The 17701-nt window shown below is 40.4% G+C and overlaps 1 protein-coding gene across 3 annotated transcripts in view; it reads left to right on the top strand.

The window, feature by feature from the left end:
• LOC126188162 (coiled-coil domain-containing protein 102A) overlaps positions 1 to 17701 on the top strand; it is a 133525-nt gene that overhangs the window by 89321 nt on the left and 26503 nt on the right. For all 3 annotated transcript variants that reach the window (XR_007537826.1, XR_007537825.1, XM_049929676.1), the window contains exons 7-8: positions 1645 to 1841; positions 15995 to 16072. Coding sequence is in view for 1 of the 3 variants with exons in the window: in XM_049929676.1 (XP_049785633.1) it covers positions 1645 to 1841; positions 15995 to 16072 (275 nt within the window). In the remaining 2 variants the exon portion in view is untranslated. The remainder of the gene's footprint in view (positions 1 to 1644; positions 1842 to 15994; positions 16073 to 17701) is intronic.

Below are 17701 nucleotides of genomic sequence, written 5' to 3'. Positions count from 1 at the left end.
GATATTGGTATAATAGCTCACACTCCACTAATGAGTGAGAGCAGGTTCTAGGCAAGACAGTGTAGGACCTACATACATGGGCAATAATTTTTTTGGTGTTACAATTATAATATTTTTATTGACCCATAGTGCCATGGTGGTCTAGTGGTGGAGCACTAGACTCCAGCCCTGGAGATCTTGCGCGCAATCTTGGACAGGAACAAGGAATTTTCCTTGTCCCATTTCCTCTAGGATAGCTCCAGGTTCACTCGGCCTGCTATCACATTTAGTGTTTGTGGTGGTCTTTCCTAGGGGAAGAGGGGAGGGCGTGGGTGAAAGACAGCCGGGATAATAGGCTCACAATCATTACCCTCCTCATGCCACCGTGAAAAAAAAGGTTGCAGAGTACCTGCAGTCAGGCCAGAAGCCTGTTCATGGATTGAGCACCACAGACTTCACTCATGCTGACCCATAGCTAAATGTACAAGCCTGAGGAATCATGTTTCCACAAAGATGGAAAAAAGAAATAAGTGAAATGTTCATATCGTTTCCTGTTGGCTTCAATAAAATTCATCGAGCCATGACTAAGGATGGATTCATTGGAGCTGGCGTTGGTTGAGGTCAAATTTAAATGATTTACCAGAAATCAAGAAGTTTTTTACAATAAGCTGCAGTCACTACCATTCATGGTTTGCTATTGTGACTGACATTTCATGAAAGCGTTTATACTAAGAATGCACAGAAATAATATTTTGAATATACAGCATAGATGCCATTTAGGAATAGATTAAATGAAGCAAATGGACATATAATATTGTGGACAGCGAAAAATAGACAAAAAAAATTCAGCAAACAGCTTTACAGTATAAACCATTAAATTAAGTTCACCATGGCATTTTCATGTTTCGCTGAAAGTAGTGGCAACCATGGGAAAGACTTCACGTTGGTTATGCTGGACCGCTATGGAACATGTCAGGACTAGTAAGTGTTGATGTAAACTATGAATTTCATACATATGGAGATGTCATAAATAATTTCTTAATCCAAGTTATTTGACTTGCAGAAAATATTAAGCATAGAATGACTCTCCTAAATATTGCTTTCTACTGAAACACAATTCACACTAAAGTCTTAAAAGAATTTTATAGCGTAAATGGCATGCGATATTTGATTACAGTTCATTTTCAGTCAGCTTCAGTGAAGGAAGATGAAAGATTTGTTTTTATTTTCAAATAAACCACAAAAAAATTGTAACAGGTGGAGAGAGTAAGAGACATACCTCGCAGAATATGCTGTCTGTTCAAACAATTCTGAATCCAATAACTGTAAAGTCCACAGTTGAATTATTACTCACAACAACCAAGAATTTGGTTATCACATGTTGTATCACCAAAGAATGAAGATAAGTAAAAAAAGAAAAAAAAGGCTGTACTTCAGAGTTCAGTTTGGTTATCCCACTCATGCTAAAATCTGTCTGTGAGGACTGTATAAAATATCAGTGGTTGCAGCACACGCTGATGATAATCTTTTGACAGTTTCCTATTTTCCTTCTTATCACTTCACCAGAGAAAGACTATACATAATGTACTTACTAGTTGCCTTCACATTTTTTATGGGTTCTATAAGGTATGTAGAAGGTGTACAATATGTTTTTTCTTTTTGTAGGAGCTGACTGAACTGAAGCAGGCACACTCAAAGCTAAAAAAGGTATTTCAAGAAAAGTCAACAGAACTTGCACATGCAGCAAGACGGGCAGAACAGTACGAGGCAGAAGTAAAGAGACTGCGTGCTCGTGTTGAGGAAGTGAAAAGGGAACTAACAGCAGCAGAGGATGAAGTTGATGCTGCCTCAAACAGCATACGGTTAGTTACAGTTTGATTGTCTTTTTGGTACACACTTGCCCATTTTATGTGGATGAACAAGCCTCTCTCTCTCTCTCTCTCTCTCTCTCTCTCTCTCTCACACACACACACACACACACACACACACACTTACTTACTTTTTCATTTTATTCTGACGAAAGCGATGTAAAATCTCTTGTTTGAATACATTTTTGTGTTGTACAAGACATCATTGATTTTAAAAGGCTGTGTCTATTCATTTTTATCTGAATACCCACCTTAAACATGGAGACAGTTACTTGATAAGCAAACCTCTTTGCCTTTACACATGTCTGCCTGTGTCTGTATATGTGTGGATGGATATGTGTGTGTGTGCGAGTGTATACCTGTCCTTTATTCCCCCTAAGGTAAGTCTTTCCACTCCCGGGCACCGAGCGAGGTGGCGCAGTGGTTAGCACACTGGACTCGCATTCGGGAGGACGACGGTTCAATCCCGTCTCCAGCCATCCTGATTTAGGTTTTCCGTGATTTCCCTAAATCGTTTCAGGCAAATGCCGGGATGGTTCCTTTGAAAGGGCACGGCCGATTTCCTTCCCAGTCCTTCCCTCACCCGAGCTTGCGCTCCGTCTCTAATGACCTCGTTGTCGACGGGACGTTAAACACTAACCACCACCACCACCACTCCCGGGATAGGAATGACTCCTTACCCTCTCCCTTAAAACCCACATCCTTTCGTCTTTCCCTCTTTCCTGATGAAGCAACCTTGGGTTGTAAAAGCTTGAAATTTGTGTGTGTGTTTGTGTGTTTTTTATTGTGTCTATCTACCAGCACTTTCTCGTTTGGTAAGTCACAGCATCTTTGTTTTTTAATATATTTTTCCCACGTGGAATGTTTCTTTCTATTATATTCATATGGATATAGTTGTATTGATATTAACAGTTTCATAACCAAATTAGACATTGTAATGCTTCAGTCAGTTACCGTATTTTTAAGTAAATATAAAAAAAGAATGCCACAGTATCTACATCTAAATAGACATCTACACTCTCCAAGCCACCATGAGGTGCATGGCAGAGGGTATGTACATTTGTACCAGTTATTAGGGCTTCTTCCCATTCCACTCACATATGGAGCACGAGAAGAATGATTGTTTGAATGTGTCTGTGCAAGTAGTAATTATTCTAATCTTATCTTCACGATCCCTATATGTGCAATATGTAGAGGGTTGTAGTATATTCCTAGAGTCACCATTTAAAGCTGGTTCTTGGAGCTTTGTTAATAGACTTTCTTGGGATTGTTAATGTCTATCTTCAAGAGTATTCCAATCAGTTCCATTAGCATCGCTCTGACACTTTCCCAAGAATGTAACACATCTGTTTCCATTTGTGCTGCCGTTCTCTGTATACATTCCATATACACTGTTAATCCTATCTGGAATGGGTCCCAAACAGTTGAGCAATATTCTAGAACTGGAATCACGTGTGGTTTGTCAGCAATCTCCTTTGTAGAATGATTGCACTTTCCCAGTATTCTACCAATAAACCATGAACATTCCATTTGATATCCCTACAAAAAGGTTACACGCAGGTATTTGTATGAGTTGGCCGATTCCAGCAGTGACTCGTTGATATTATAGTCATTGGATACTACATTTTTGCTTTGTGAATGGCAAAATTTTACATTCCTGAAGATTTAAAGCAAATGTTCTCAAAATCTGAATGAATATCTGTGGAACTTCTTTCAGGTAGAACTTCAATATAGGTAACTGCATTATCTGCAAAAAGCTTAATGTTACTGTTAATATCGTCTGCAAAGTCAGTAACATTCAACATGAACAACAAGGGTCTCAATACACTTCCCTGGGGCACACTCGAAGTTACTTCTATATCTGAGGATGACTCTTCATCCGAGATAACATGTTGCATCCTCCCTACCAAAAAGGCCTCAATCCAGTCACAAATTTCAGTTGATACCCCATATGATCATACTTTTGACAAATGAGCATAGGTGTGATACTGTGTCAGGTGCTTTTCGGAAACTGAGAAATAGAGCAGCTACCTGATTGCTTTGATCCGAAGCTTTCATTATGTCATGTGAGAAAAATGCGAGTTGGGTTTCACGTGATTGATATTTTCGAAATCCTTGCTGGTTGGCATTGAGGAGGTAATTATGTTCAAGATACCTCATTATGTTTGAACTCAGAATACATTCTAATATTCCACAACAAATCCGTGTCAAGGATACTGGACGGTAGTTCTGTGGATCATTTATACAACCCTTCTTGTACACTGGTGTGACCTGTGTCTTTTTGCAAGAGGGATTTATAACAGATTATAGTTGGAAGGCGGTCTAACTCAGCCTCAAATTCAGTATAGACTCAGACAGGGATTCCATTGGGCCCTGGAGCTTTGTTCAGTTTTAATGATTTCAGCTGTTTTTCAACAGCACTGGCACTAATACTGATTTCATTCATCTTTTTAGTGGTGCAAGGATTAAACTGGGGCAACTCTCCTAGATTTTCCTTCATAAAGGAAGATTTGAAAATGGAGTCAAACATTTCAGCTTTTGCTTTGCCACCCTCAGTTTCATTTCCTGTCTCATTCACTAGGGACTGGACACTAACTTTGGTGCCACTTACATATGACCAGAATTTCTTTAGGTTCTGTGAAAGATCATGTGACGATATTCTGCTGTGGTAGTCATTGAAGGCTTCACACATTGTTCTCTTGATAACCAACCACGTTTCATTCAGTATCTCTCTATATGTTGCCCTACACTTTGGTTTAATGTCTATTTCTTTAGAAATTTCTTTACAGTGACTGTAGACCATGGAGGTTCCCTCCCATTATGAATTGTTCGGTATACATCTATCCAGGGCATGGTCAACTATTTTTTTAAACTGGAGCCTGACTTCCTCTACATGCTCCTGCCCTGTGTTGAAAGTTTCAAGTTCCTCATTGAGCCATGACACAACTGACTTTTTATCTAGTTTACTGAATATGTATATCTTTCTGCTTGTTTTAGTTGTCTTTTGTACTTTGGTGATCATTGTTGCCACAACTGCATTATAGCCACTGTTACCAGTTTTGATGTGGACATCCTCAAAGAGGTCAGTTGTATTTGTTGCCATTAGATTCAGTATATTTCCATCAAGAGTGGGGTTTGTAACTATTTGTTCTAGTAGTTTTCATAGGAGGCATTTTGTAAAGTTTCACAGGATGTTTTTTCACTCTCGCTACTAACAAAAGTGCAATTTTCTCAATTAATTGTTAGATGATCAAAGTATCCACCAATGATTTCAGTATGACTGGGAACTTAAGTACAAGTGAACTGAGGTTTTCTCTAAATTTTCGGTTACATCAGGAGATGCGCCTGGTGGGTGATAGAAGGATCCATTTACCCTTTCATACATACCCCTGATACTGGGCCTTGCCCAAACAATCTCACACACAGGTTCAGTCTCTACCTCGATGGATTTGAGTTTCTAAGCTGGTGTGACAAATATGCCATCTCCATTTCCCATTTGCCCATCCTTTCCATATGCACTTAAATTTTCCCCAAAAATCTCACTGCTATCAATTTCAGGTTTTTAACCAGCTTTCTGTATCAAGTATCATGTGAGATTTACTGCTTTCTGCGGGCACTTCAAACTCTGACACTTTGTTGTGAATACTTTGCCAGTTTATCATTAGGATTTTAATACTCTGACCTGCGGAGACTATTATTTTGATCGTTATCTGGATTGGATGGATAGTCACTTAATCTAAAAAAACCTTGTGTGTGTGCACGCCACACACTGTCAGCTACCTGAGTAGCAGCTTCTGATGTGTAGTGCACACCAGATCCATTTAGGGAGACTCTACAGTTCTCAACCGTATGGCGCAAGTTCAGGAAGTCACAGCCTAGCCTGTCACAGAACTTTCAAAGTTTGTGGTTCAGTCCTTCCTTTTTGACTTAGAAACAAAGCATCACACTCAGTTCAGGGGACAATGCTGCAAATTGTGAGCTTTGTTGAAACTCCATCCACAAGGCTAGTCTTCTCAACCTTCTCTGCCAGTCACTGGAATGACTCGAGAATGACCTCGGAGCCCAGACGACAGTCATCATTTGTTCGAATGTGCCCTACAATCTGCAGGTACTGGAATAGCCTCTTTAGTGTGGTAAATGAGGCCCCTAGACATACACAATGAGTGCACCTGGTGTCCTTTCCGGTCCCTTGCTGCCATTTCTGTAAGGGGTTCCATCATTAACCATACATTTGAACTGCCGACGATTAATAGACCGGTACTCAATTTGTTTGCCTCTTCCTGACACTGGATGAAACAGATTTCCCCAAAACAGGTGAAATGATTTCCACTGGCTTAGTTTCAGTTTCAGTGAAAGACAGGACTTGAAACTTGTTGGTAGGGAGGATCGGTACAACACCCTTAGTCCTCACTGGCCCCCATCCACCCTGTACAGGATGCATAGATCTGCCACTGAGATGCCATCCACCATCAAGTGGACAACTAATGACAGATTCTGTAGTTTCTGCAGAGGAGACAAGTTCCACGGGAGAGGCTAGTATTCTGGTACAAGTATCATAGACACGCAACTCACAGGAGCTCTTCCAAAACACAGATTTGCAGCAGCTACCAATCATTTGAAAGTATCCAGGGTGATTTCCAGCTGCTTATGAATGTCAACCAACTTATCCCATATTCAAGAAAAGCATTCACAGTGGGGCTGCATTTTTGCTGGTACAATATAGTATAAGACAGTGAACAAGTAACTTTAAATTAAGCCCACTGATTATCTTTTAATCTGTTGAGCTAAAATGTTGCTAGATCCCTACAGGAACTGAAGCAAATACACATTTCTATTAAAACAACAAAAAAACCTGTTGTTGTTGTTATGGTCTTCAGTCCTGAGACTGGTTTGATGCAGCTCTCCATGCTACTCTATCCTGTGCAAGCTTCTTCATCTCCCAGTACCTACTGCAACCTACATCCTTCTGAATCTGCTTAGTGTATTCATCTCTTGGTCTCCCCCCTACGATTTTTACCCTCCACGCTGCCCTCCAATACTAAATTGGTGATCCCTTGATGCCTCAGAACATGTCCTACCAACCGATCCCTTCTTCTGGTCAAGTTGTGCCAAAAACTCCTCTTCTCCCCAATCCTATTCAATACTTCCTCATTAGTTATGTGATCTACCCATCTAATCTTCAGCATTCTTCTGTAGCACCACATTTCGAAAGCTTCTATTCTCTTCTTGTCCAAACTATTTATCGTCCATGTTTCATTTCCATACATGGCTACACTCCATACAAATACTTTCAGAAATGACTTCCTGACACTTAAATCTATACTCGATGTTAACAAATTTCTCTTCTTCAGAAACGCTTTCCTTGCCATTGCCAGTCTACATTTTATATCCTCTCTACTTCGACCATCATCAGTTATTTTGCTCCCCAAATAGCAAAACTCCTTTACTACTTTAAGTGTCTCATTTCCTAATCTAATACCCTCAACATCACCCGACTTAATTCGACTACATTCCATTATCCTCGTTTTGCTTTTGTTGATGTTCATCTTATATCCTCCCTTCAAGACACCATCCATTCCATTCAACTGCTCTTCCAAGTCCTTTGCTGTCTCTGACAGAATTACAATGTCATCGGCGAACCTCAAAGTTTTTATTTCTTCTCCATGGATTTTAATACCTACTCCGAATTTTTCTTTTGTTTCCTTTACTGCTTGCTCAATATACAGATTGAATAACATCGGGGAGAGGCTACAACCCTGTCTTACTCCCTTCTTAACCACTGCTTCCCTTTCATGTCCCTCAACTCTTATAACTGCCATCTGGTTTCTGTACAAATTGTAAATAGCCTTTTGCTCCCTGTATTTTACCCCTGCCACCTTTAGAATTTGAAAGAGAGTATTCCAGTCAACATTGTCAAAAGCTTTCTCTAAGTCTACAAATGCTAGAAACGTAGGTTTGCCTTTCCTTAATCTTTCTTCTAAGATAAGTCGTAAGGTCAGTATTGCCTCACGTGTTCCAACATTTCTACGGAATCCAAACTGATCTTCCCCGAGGTCGGCTTCTACTAGTTTTTCCATTCGTCTGTAAAGAATTCGTGTTAGTATTTTGCAGCTGTGACTTATTAAACTGATTGTTCGGTAATTTTCACATCTGTCAACACCTGCTTTCTTTGGGATTGGAATTATTATATTCTTCTTGAAGTCTGAGGGTATTTCGCCTGTTTCATACATCTTGCTCACCAAGTGGTAGAGTTTTGTCAGGACTGGCTCTCCCAAGGCCGTCAGTAGTCCCAATGGAATGTTGTCTACTCCGGGGGCCTTGTTTCGACCCAGGGCTTTCAGTGCTCTGTCAAACTCTTCACGCAGTATCGTATCTCCCATTTCGTCTTCATCTACATCTTCTTCCATTTCCATAATATTGTCCTCAAGTTCATCGCCCTTGTATAGACCCTCTATATACTCCTTCCACCTTTCTGCTTTCCCTTCTTTGCTTAGAACTGGGTTTCCATCTGAGCTCTTGATGTTCATACAAGTGGTTCTCTTATCTCCAAAGGTGTCTTTAATTTTCCTGTAGGCAGTATCTATCTTACCCCTAGTGAGATAAGCCTCTACATCCTTACATTTGTCCTCTAGCCATCCCTGCTTAGCCATTTTGCACTTCCTGTCGATCTCATTTTTGAGACGTTTGTATTCCTTTTTGCCTGCTTCACTTACTGCATTTTTATATTTTCTCCTTTCATCAATTAAATTCAATATTTCTTCTGTTACCCAAGGATTTCTACTAGCCCTCCTCTTTTTACCTACTTGATCCTCTGCTGCCTTCACTACTTCATCCCTCAAACCTACCCATTCTTCTTCTACTGTATTTCTTTCCCCCATTCCTGTCAATTGTTCCCTTATGCTCTCCCTGAAACTCTGTACAACCTCTGGTTCTTTCAGTTTATCCAGGTCCCATCTCCTTAAATTCCCACCTTTTTGCAGTTTCTTCAGTTTTAATCTACTGGTCATAACACAATAGATTGTGGTCAGAGTCCACATCTGCCCCTGGAAATGTCTTACAATTTAAAACCTGGTTCCTAAATCTCTGTCTTACCATTATATAATCTATCTGATACCTTTGAGTATCTCCAGGGTTCTTCCATGTATACAACCTTCTATCATGATTTTAAACCAAGTGTTAGCTATGATTAAGTTGTGCTCTGTGCAAAATTCTACCAGGCGGCTCCCTCTTTCATTTCTTAGCCCCAATCCATATTCACCTACTACGTTTCCTTCTCTCCCTTTTCTTACACTCGAATTCCAGTCACCCATGACTATTAAATTTTCGTCTCCCTTCACTATCTGAATAATTTCTTTTATTTCATCATACATTTCTTCAATTTCTTCGTCATCTGCAGAGCTAGTTGGCATATAAACTTGTACTACTGTAGTAGGTGTGGGCTTCGTATCTATCTTGGCCACAATAATGCGTTCACTATGCTGTTTGTAGTAGCTTACCCGCACTCCTATTTTCCTATTCATTATTAAACCTACTCCTGCATTACCCCTATTTGACTTTGTGTTTATAACCCTGTAGTCACCTGACCAGAAGTCTTGTTCCTCCTGCCACCGAACTTCACTAATTCCCAGTATATCTAACTTTAACCTATCCATTTCCCTTTTTAAATTTTCTAACCTACCTGCCCGATTAAGGGATCTGACATTCCACGCTCCGATCCATAGAACGCCAGTTTTCTTTCTCCTGATAACGACATCCTCTTGAGTAGTCCCCGCCCGGAGATCCGAATGGGGGACTATTTTACCTCCGGAATATTTTACCCAAGAGGACGCCATCATCATTTAATCATACAGTAAAGCTGCATGCCCTCGGGAAAAATTACGGCCGTAGTTTCCCCTTGCTTTCAGCCGTTCGCAGTACCAGCACAGCAAGGCCGTTTTGGTTGTTGTTACAAGGCCAGATCAGTCAATCATCCAGACTGTTGCCCTTGCAACTACTGAAAAGGCTGCTGCCCCTCTTCAGGAACCACACGTTTGTCTGGCCTCTCAACAGATACCCCTCCGTTGTGGTTGTACCTACGGTACGGCTATCTGTATCGCTGAGGCACGCAAGCCTCCCCACCAACGGCAAGGTCCATGGTTCATGGGGGGGGGGGGGGGGGGGGGCAAAAAAACCTATGTTGTAAAAACTACTAGTTTACTAAAATGTTTTGAGGCTAATTATAGTTGTTTTCTCACACAAAAACAGAGTTAATTTATGGTAAATGCAGATAATATTTAGGGCTATTCTTCTTTAAAGGGAAAGTAGATGTAATACAATATGTTTGTTTGAAAATCTGCTACAGTGACTAAATCGTAGGTCCTGATTTGTTACAAATTGCTCGTAGATTATGAAAGGGACAATGGTAGCTTCCAAAAATTCTCAAAAATACATGTTTATTGGTGTTGATATACAATAAAGTTCAGGGGTGATGTAGATTTGGCAGAACTGTGAGCCACAAATACTGATTTGCTTTGAAATAAATTACGTATCCAAAACACCCGAACCAGTAACTTATGAAAATATAGTTTTGTAACCATCCAAAAGTTCTCAAAATTATCTATTTCTCATACAATTGTGCAGTGAAATTAGAGAATGATTGTTTTGAATGAGGATAGGCCTACTGTTCTCACAAATTTTAAAAGAGCACAATTAAGTTTAAGCCTACAATTAATGTTAACTGTATGATGAGTTTATTGTGGCACATGCGAATGTTCAAATTTTCACTGTAAATCACAGTACAAATGGATATTGATACAATCAATGAAAGATTATGTTTTGTTTTGAAAGCAACTGTCTGTCTGTTTAGTAAGCCAGTCAGTCAGGCTCCAGCTTACAATTGATATATAACTACAGAATGGCAAGTTAAGTGTTTATCTTTTTTATGACATAGTCATAGTATATTTATTAAATTTTGTGTGTGTTTTTCTGTTATGACATTTAATCTCTCATGTTTGTAAATGTAAATTCATTCACTCTGTAACACAGTAGTTACTCACTGAACAGCCAGCTACATAGCTCATTAAGCATCAGCCTCCATTGGTGACACACCAGGAGGGTAGCAGGTCACATATCTAGACTTCTGTCTGCTTTTGTTGTTTACTTCTTCAGTCTTTCTAGGATGGCTATGATGAGTGCTTTATTTGTGCGGACATAGGAGGAGCTGGCCGCAGTTCGCGAACAGCTGAATGGAGTTTTGGCTACAGTAGTCATCTTAAGGCTGCTGCCTCGAGAGTGTAGTGGTGGCGGAGTACGTGATATTTCACATGGGCCACCTCAAGTGTCGCTTGTTTTGCCCATGGTCTCTGCTTCCGAGTTCCGAGGCACCTCCTGGTGCACCCGATGCAGTGAATCCTCCCTCACAACAGGGTGAGTGGCAGGTGGTAAAGCATTCACGTCACTCGAGGTGGAGGGCCAATGTGGAGAATGGACACTTGACCTCGCCCATTCACCCTGTAAGTGGACAGGTCAGCAGGATCCGAGCAGGAACATGTGGGGAGGGGTTTACTAGTTATTGGGAGCTCCAATGTTAGGTGCGTTATGGAGGCCTTTAGGCAGATAGCATTCAGGGCTGGAAAGAAAGCCCATGTACACTCAGTACATCTGCCGGGGGGTGTTCATCCGAGATGTGGAGGCAGCCTTTACTGTGGCTATCAAGCTTGCAGGGTGCAGTCATCTGTGAGTTGTGGCTCGCACGGCACTGACGACGCCTGTCACATGGGTTCTGAGGCGATCCTCAGTTTGTACAGGAGGCTGGTGAAAGTGGTTAAGATGGAGGTGGTTAAGACTGCTGGCCTCGCACACAGGGTGCGAGCAGAGCTCACAATTTGCGGCATCATTCCCAGAATTGATCAGGGTCCTTCGGTTTGGAGCCGAGTGAAGGGTCTCCACCAAAGGCTTCATCAACTCTGTGACGCTCTTGGCTGCAGATTTCTAGACCTGTGTTATTGTGTGGGTATTTGGTGGACTCCCCTTGATAGATCAAGGGTGCAGTACACAAAGGTAGCAGCTACTCAGGTAGCAGATTACTTGTGGTGTGCACATGAGAATTTTTTCGGCTGGGCAATAGATTGAGGTGCTCTGATGAACACTCGCCAGTCGATATACAGTGAGGGAAGTCAAACAGCATTCAGAATAAAGACAATTCGACTGCCATATTTTAGCAGTAAATAGTCGAAGTATTCATAATAAAGTTCCCGAATTACTGCCCACCTGGAAAGTTCTTGTGCTCAAGATATTCTTGGGACCGAGAGCTGGCTGAAATCCGAAGTGAAAGGCTCTGAGATATTTAGCAAGTCATGGAATGTGTACCGGAAAGACAGATCAGAGATCATAGTAGAGGGAGTGTTCATTGCCGCTGGCAAAATTATCATCTGTAGTGAGGTCAAAGTTTAGTGTGACAGTGAAGTTATCTGGTCGCGTATAACAGGTGTAGATGAAACCAAATTAATTGTTGGATGTTTTTACTGACCACCCAACTCTGCTGTGACAGTTCTCAAAAGTATAGGATCAATCACATGTAAATACCAGATCGTGCAATACTAGCTGGAGGTGACTTTAACCTACCAAGATACACTGAGATGTCAATGGATTCATTGTAAGGGTACAGACAGAGAGTCATGCAAAATACTTTTGAACGCATTTCCTGAGAAGTGTCTTGAGCAGCTGGCTTGGCAGCACTCACACATTGGAAATATCTTAAACCTTGTAGCTACAAATAGGCTAGACCTCATTGAAAATGTCAGTATAGCTACGGTGATTAGCACTGTGATGTCATTATAGCAGCTATGGTTACGAAAGTTAATAAATCAGTCAAGAGGGCTTGGAGAGTATTTCTGCTAGATAGAGTAGATAATCAGTTATTGAAAGGGTAATTCCAAAAGCAAGGTCTCCTATTTTTATTATAAGTACACAGACCTGTTTATTTCTACAACGGTTCACATCAGTTTACAGCTTGAACATTTAGCTATTTATCGACATAATCACCATTTCTGTCAATGCATTTTTGTAGACGCTGTGACAGTTTTTGTATGCCCATGTCATACCAGCTCGCCGCCATGCTGTTCAGAAAGTTATGTCTCCTCAGAAACTGACGGTCTCCCGCTTCTTTGTTCATCGTGGATTTCGGTCCAACCAGCTGCAAACACTCTACACCACTTTTGAACATTTTTGACATCCATGCACAACTCACCATACACTTTCATCAATTGGCAAAGGCTTTCAATCAGCGCTGTGCCCTTTGCTTTCAAAAACCGAATAACTGCGTGTAATTCGCACTTGGCGGTAACATCCAATGGGAGCTCTATTCTCAACAGCTGCCAAACCAAGACTGAGCGCCTCAGCGCGACGTGCGCATGTTTACACACAGTGCATGAAGCACTCTTCATAACACATAACAGTGTGACCGACTGCCACGCAAACAGAGTTTTGTACTTATAAAAAAATAGCAGACCTTACTTTTGGCATTATCCTCGTAGTATCTCACTTAGACAGTGAATTGTCATCGATTAGTTCCAGTAAGATGGATGTAGAGAAATTATTGGCAAATTTTAAGCAGGTTGTAAATAGTGGTCTGCAAAGTTATGTGGCTAGTAAGTGGATAAAGGATGGAAGAGACTCACCATGGTTTAATAATGAAATTCTGAGGATGCTGAGGAAGCAGAGGCTGTTGTACTCTTGGTTCAAAAGGGAATGCACAAATGATGACAAGTGAAGGTTAGTAGAGATTCGGGTGTCTGTGAGAAGATCTATCTGCAAAGCACACAACATTTACCACCGTCACACCTTAACCAAAGATCTGGCGGGAAACCCAAGGAAATTCTGGTCTTATGTAAAGTTGCTAAGTGGGTCTAAGGCTTCCATTAAGTCCCTTGTTGACCAGTCTGGTGTGGTAGTTAGAGGATGCAAAAGGACAGCAAAAGATTTAAATTCCACATTCAAGAAGTCGTTCACATTGGAGATTCATACAAAAATAGCATTATTTGATCATTGGACAGACTCCCATTTGGACATCATAGTAATCAGCATCCCTGGTGTAGAGAAACAACTGAAAGATTTAAAGGTAAATAAATCACTAGGTCCAGATAGAATCCCAGTTCGATTTCACAGAGTACCCTATGGCATTGTCCCCTTACCTGCCTTGTATTTATCATGAATCTCTCACCCAGCACAAAGTCCCAAGCAATTGGAAAAAGGCGCAGGTGACTCAGTATATAAGAAGGCTAAAAGAACAGACCCACAAAACTACAGACTAAACTTCTGTTTGCTGCAGAATCCTTGAACATATTCTCAGTTCAAATATAATATATTTTCTTTTGACTGAGAATCTTATCTTTTAGAAAGCAATTGCTTGTGCGAAACTCAGATTGCCCTTTTCTCACATGATATACTGTGAACAATGGATGAAAGGCAACAGGCAGATTCCATATGTATAGATTTCCGGAAAGCATTTGACATGGTGCCTATTATAGGCTGTTAACAAAAGTACAAGCATATGAAATAAGTTCAAAGATATACAAGTGTCCCGAAGAGTTCCTAAGTAATAGAACCCAGTATGTTGTCCTTGATAGTGAGTGAGTATTGGAGACAAGGGTAAGGGTGTTGTCAGGAGTGCCCCAGATAAGTTTGATAGGACAGCTATTGTTCTCTATGTACATAAATGATTTGGCAGGCAGGGTGGGCAGCAATCTGCAGTTGTTTGCTGATGATGGTGTGGTGTACAGTAAGGTGTCGAAGTTGAGTGCCTGCAGGAAGATACAAGACGACTTAGATAAAATTTACAGTTGGTGTGATGAATGGCAGCTAGCCCAAAATTGGAAAACTGTAAGTTAATGTGGATGAGTAGGAAGATCAAACCTATAATGTTCAGATGCAGTATTATTAATGTCATGCTTGACACAATCAAATCATTTAAATATCTAGACATAATGTTACAAGATGACAAGAGATGGAATGAGCTTGTAAGAACTGTGGCAGGGAAGGCGAATGGTTGACTTCGATTTATTGGAAGAATTGTAGAAAAAAAGAGTGGTTCACTTGTAAAGGAGACCGCACATTGAGTACTGCTCGGGTGTTTGGGATCTGTACCAAGCCTGGTTGAAGGAAAACATCGAAGCAATTCAAAGGTGGGCAGCTACTTTTTTTTGCGGTAGGTTTGATAAAAAAGTAAGTGTTACAGAGATACTTTGGCAACTCAAATGGAAATCCCTGGAGGGAAGGTGACATTCTTTTCGAGAAACTCTATTAAGAAAATTTAGAGCACTGGCATTTGAAGTCAACTGCCACATGATTCTATTGATGCCAACACGCATTGCGCGTAGCTTTTCCCTCACTCTGTTTGCAAGTGGAACAGGAAAGAAAATGACGAGTAACAGTACAGGGTACCCCACACCATGCACTGTGTGGTGGCTTGCCAGAGTATCTATGTATATGTAGATATATGTGTAGATGTAGATGTAGAAATGACATGAACAGTAAAATATGTGTATCTGAAATTTTAAATTGGCACACCATCTTGTACATGCAGTCTCACGAAAGGAAAATTCCAGAGTTGGCCGTCATATATAAATAAATGTGCTTATTGCACAGATTTTTCATTTAGGTGATTTTTGCACACTTCTACATTGACGTCTCAGAAGAACAACACTGTAATGTGAGTTTATCTTAATCAAAATTGCTAAAATGTGTAGCACCACCAAAGCACATCTTTTGCCTGTTGCAGCTAACAGTAGCAGCTGTTGTAAAATTTTAGATTGCCAGATTTCTTGTACTAGTCTTTCTTTATCCATGTATTTTAGATGTTTGTTTATTGTTTTTATTTCCAAAATTAGGGCATAAGTGACTTAAGTGGGTGATAACATCATCATTCTGTACAGAAGTTTTTGAATTACTTATTATCGTATTGTTTGGGTTTGGGGTAGCATGTTTGCTTTTTCTTGTAGAAGTACCACTAGTAATTCATAATCCTTATTCTAAATATTCCAATAACTTTGAATAACATTGGTCAATACTGGTAGAATCAATTCAGCTTGTGTGTAGTTTTCTCAGTACATTGACATTCAGATGATTGAAAATTACATAATTTGTTCATACAACTATTTTTTTTTTTCTAGAAAACTCCAGAGAGCAAATGATGAATTACAGGAACAAGTAGAGACGCTTCAGGTACAACTTGAACATTTGCACTCCAGGTGTGTAATATGTTATGCAATGATTAGAAAGCTAATCTTGCTAGTATGTATTTGTTCATTTCGTTTGTTTCTGAATGTAAAAGAACTGACTGATTCCCCTATTCCCTACTTTCCCCTACTCCTTCCTCTCCCACCTCTTCCCTTCAACTTCCTCCTGCCCCCTTTTTTCCTGTGTGTGTGTGTGTGTGTGTGTGTGTGTGTGTGTGTGTGTGTGTGTGTGCGTGTGTGTGTGTTTGTTTTCTCAACAGTTGTTAAAGCAGATTGATTTGACGAAAGACACATTCATCATATTGTTTAGGTGGCAGATGAACTTAAGAAAAATGCTTCTTCATATGAGAAATGCTCACTGGAAATAGAAAAATGTTTCCTTCAAAATTGTCAAGCTGAGCTCAATGTATGGTTTCTCAAGTCTGTCAAGCTAATTAAGAAGAAGGCTTCTTTTAGAATGAGATTTTCACTCTGCAGTGGAGTGTGCCCTGATATGAAACTTCCTGGCAGATTAAAACTGTGTGCCGGACCGAGACTCGAACTCGGGACCTATGCCTTTCGCGGGCAAGTGCTCTACCAACTGAGCTACCCAAGCACGACACACGCCCCGTCCTCACAGTTTGGAAGATAGGAGACTAGAGACTGGCGGAAGTAAAACTGTGAGGACGGGGCGTGAGTCGTGCTTGGGTAGCTCAGTTGGTAGAGCACTTCCCCGTGAAAGGCAAAGGTCCCGAGTTTGAGTCTCGGTCCAGCACACAGTTTTAATCTGGCGGGAAGTTTCAAGGCTTCTTTTGTTTGAAGACATATCTGAAGTTATTCAAAACACTTTTCTGAAAATCATAAAAAGCATATAATTTGGGAAACTGCTGATGACTGAAATATATTCCCTGAGATTCAAAGCTGTCATCATGGCAAAGTTACTGCAGGACTGGTAAAATAAGTAGACAGTTTTCATCTTCAGTAACTGTACCAGTAGACTGCCGTGTCATACCTATTAATATCGTCTGCTAGGTGACTGGTATGTGAGAAGTGTCCGATAAGTAAGCTTCCCTGTTTTACTCATTACCCAGTTTATCATGTTGAAATAATTTTATTGCCATCATTCAATATTTTTGTTACTTATGTATATAGTCACCATGTTTTTGCAAGCATTTTTGGTAACATGACAAGCTTTTCCAAACCAGTGTTGTACCAGATCAATTCCTGTGTTCGTAATCCAGCTGACTGACCCAGGTCTCATCTCCAGTGACAAGTCATTTCAAGAACAGATCTCTGCTTTTCTGACTCATTTCCAGAAACATTCTGGTTGATCCATCTGTTGCTGCTTGGTAGATTAACTGTTCTTGATTCCTCAGAATGAGTCATATCATCCTATCCCTTTTCATCAGTCTTAACCAAGGATTTGTGTTTGGCCTTGTCTTTTGCCTTGTTATTCCTCAGCTGTCTTGACTATTTCGTCTCTTAAAATTACCTGTTCAGCATCTGTTGTATTTCTTTCACATATTCACACAGTTGTTTCCTAATGATTCAGTTCTGATTCTCAACAATATCAGGTCATTGTGACATACCCAGATCCCATCTGTTTAATTTCTTACTTTTATGTGGTTTTTTTATTAAAAAAATAAAAATAATAATCAGCAG

This window comes from Schistocerca cancellata, chromosome 5 (assembly GCF_023864275.1).
Source record: "Schistocerca cancellata isolate TAMUIC-IGC-003103 chromosome 5, iqSchCanc2.1, whole genome shotgun sequence".
NCBI lineage: Eukaryota > Metazoa > Arthropoda > Insecta > Orthoptera > Acrididae > Schistocerca > Schistocerca cancellata.
This window is presented reverse-complemented; position numbering and strand designations above follow the sequence as displayed.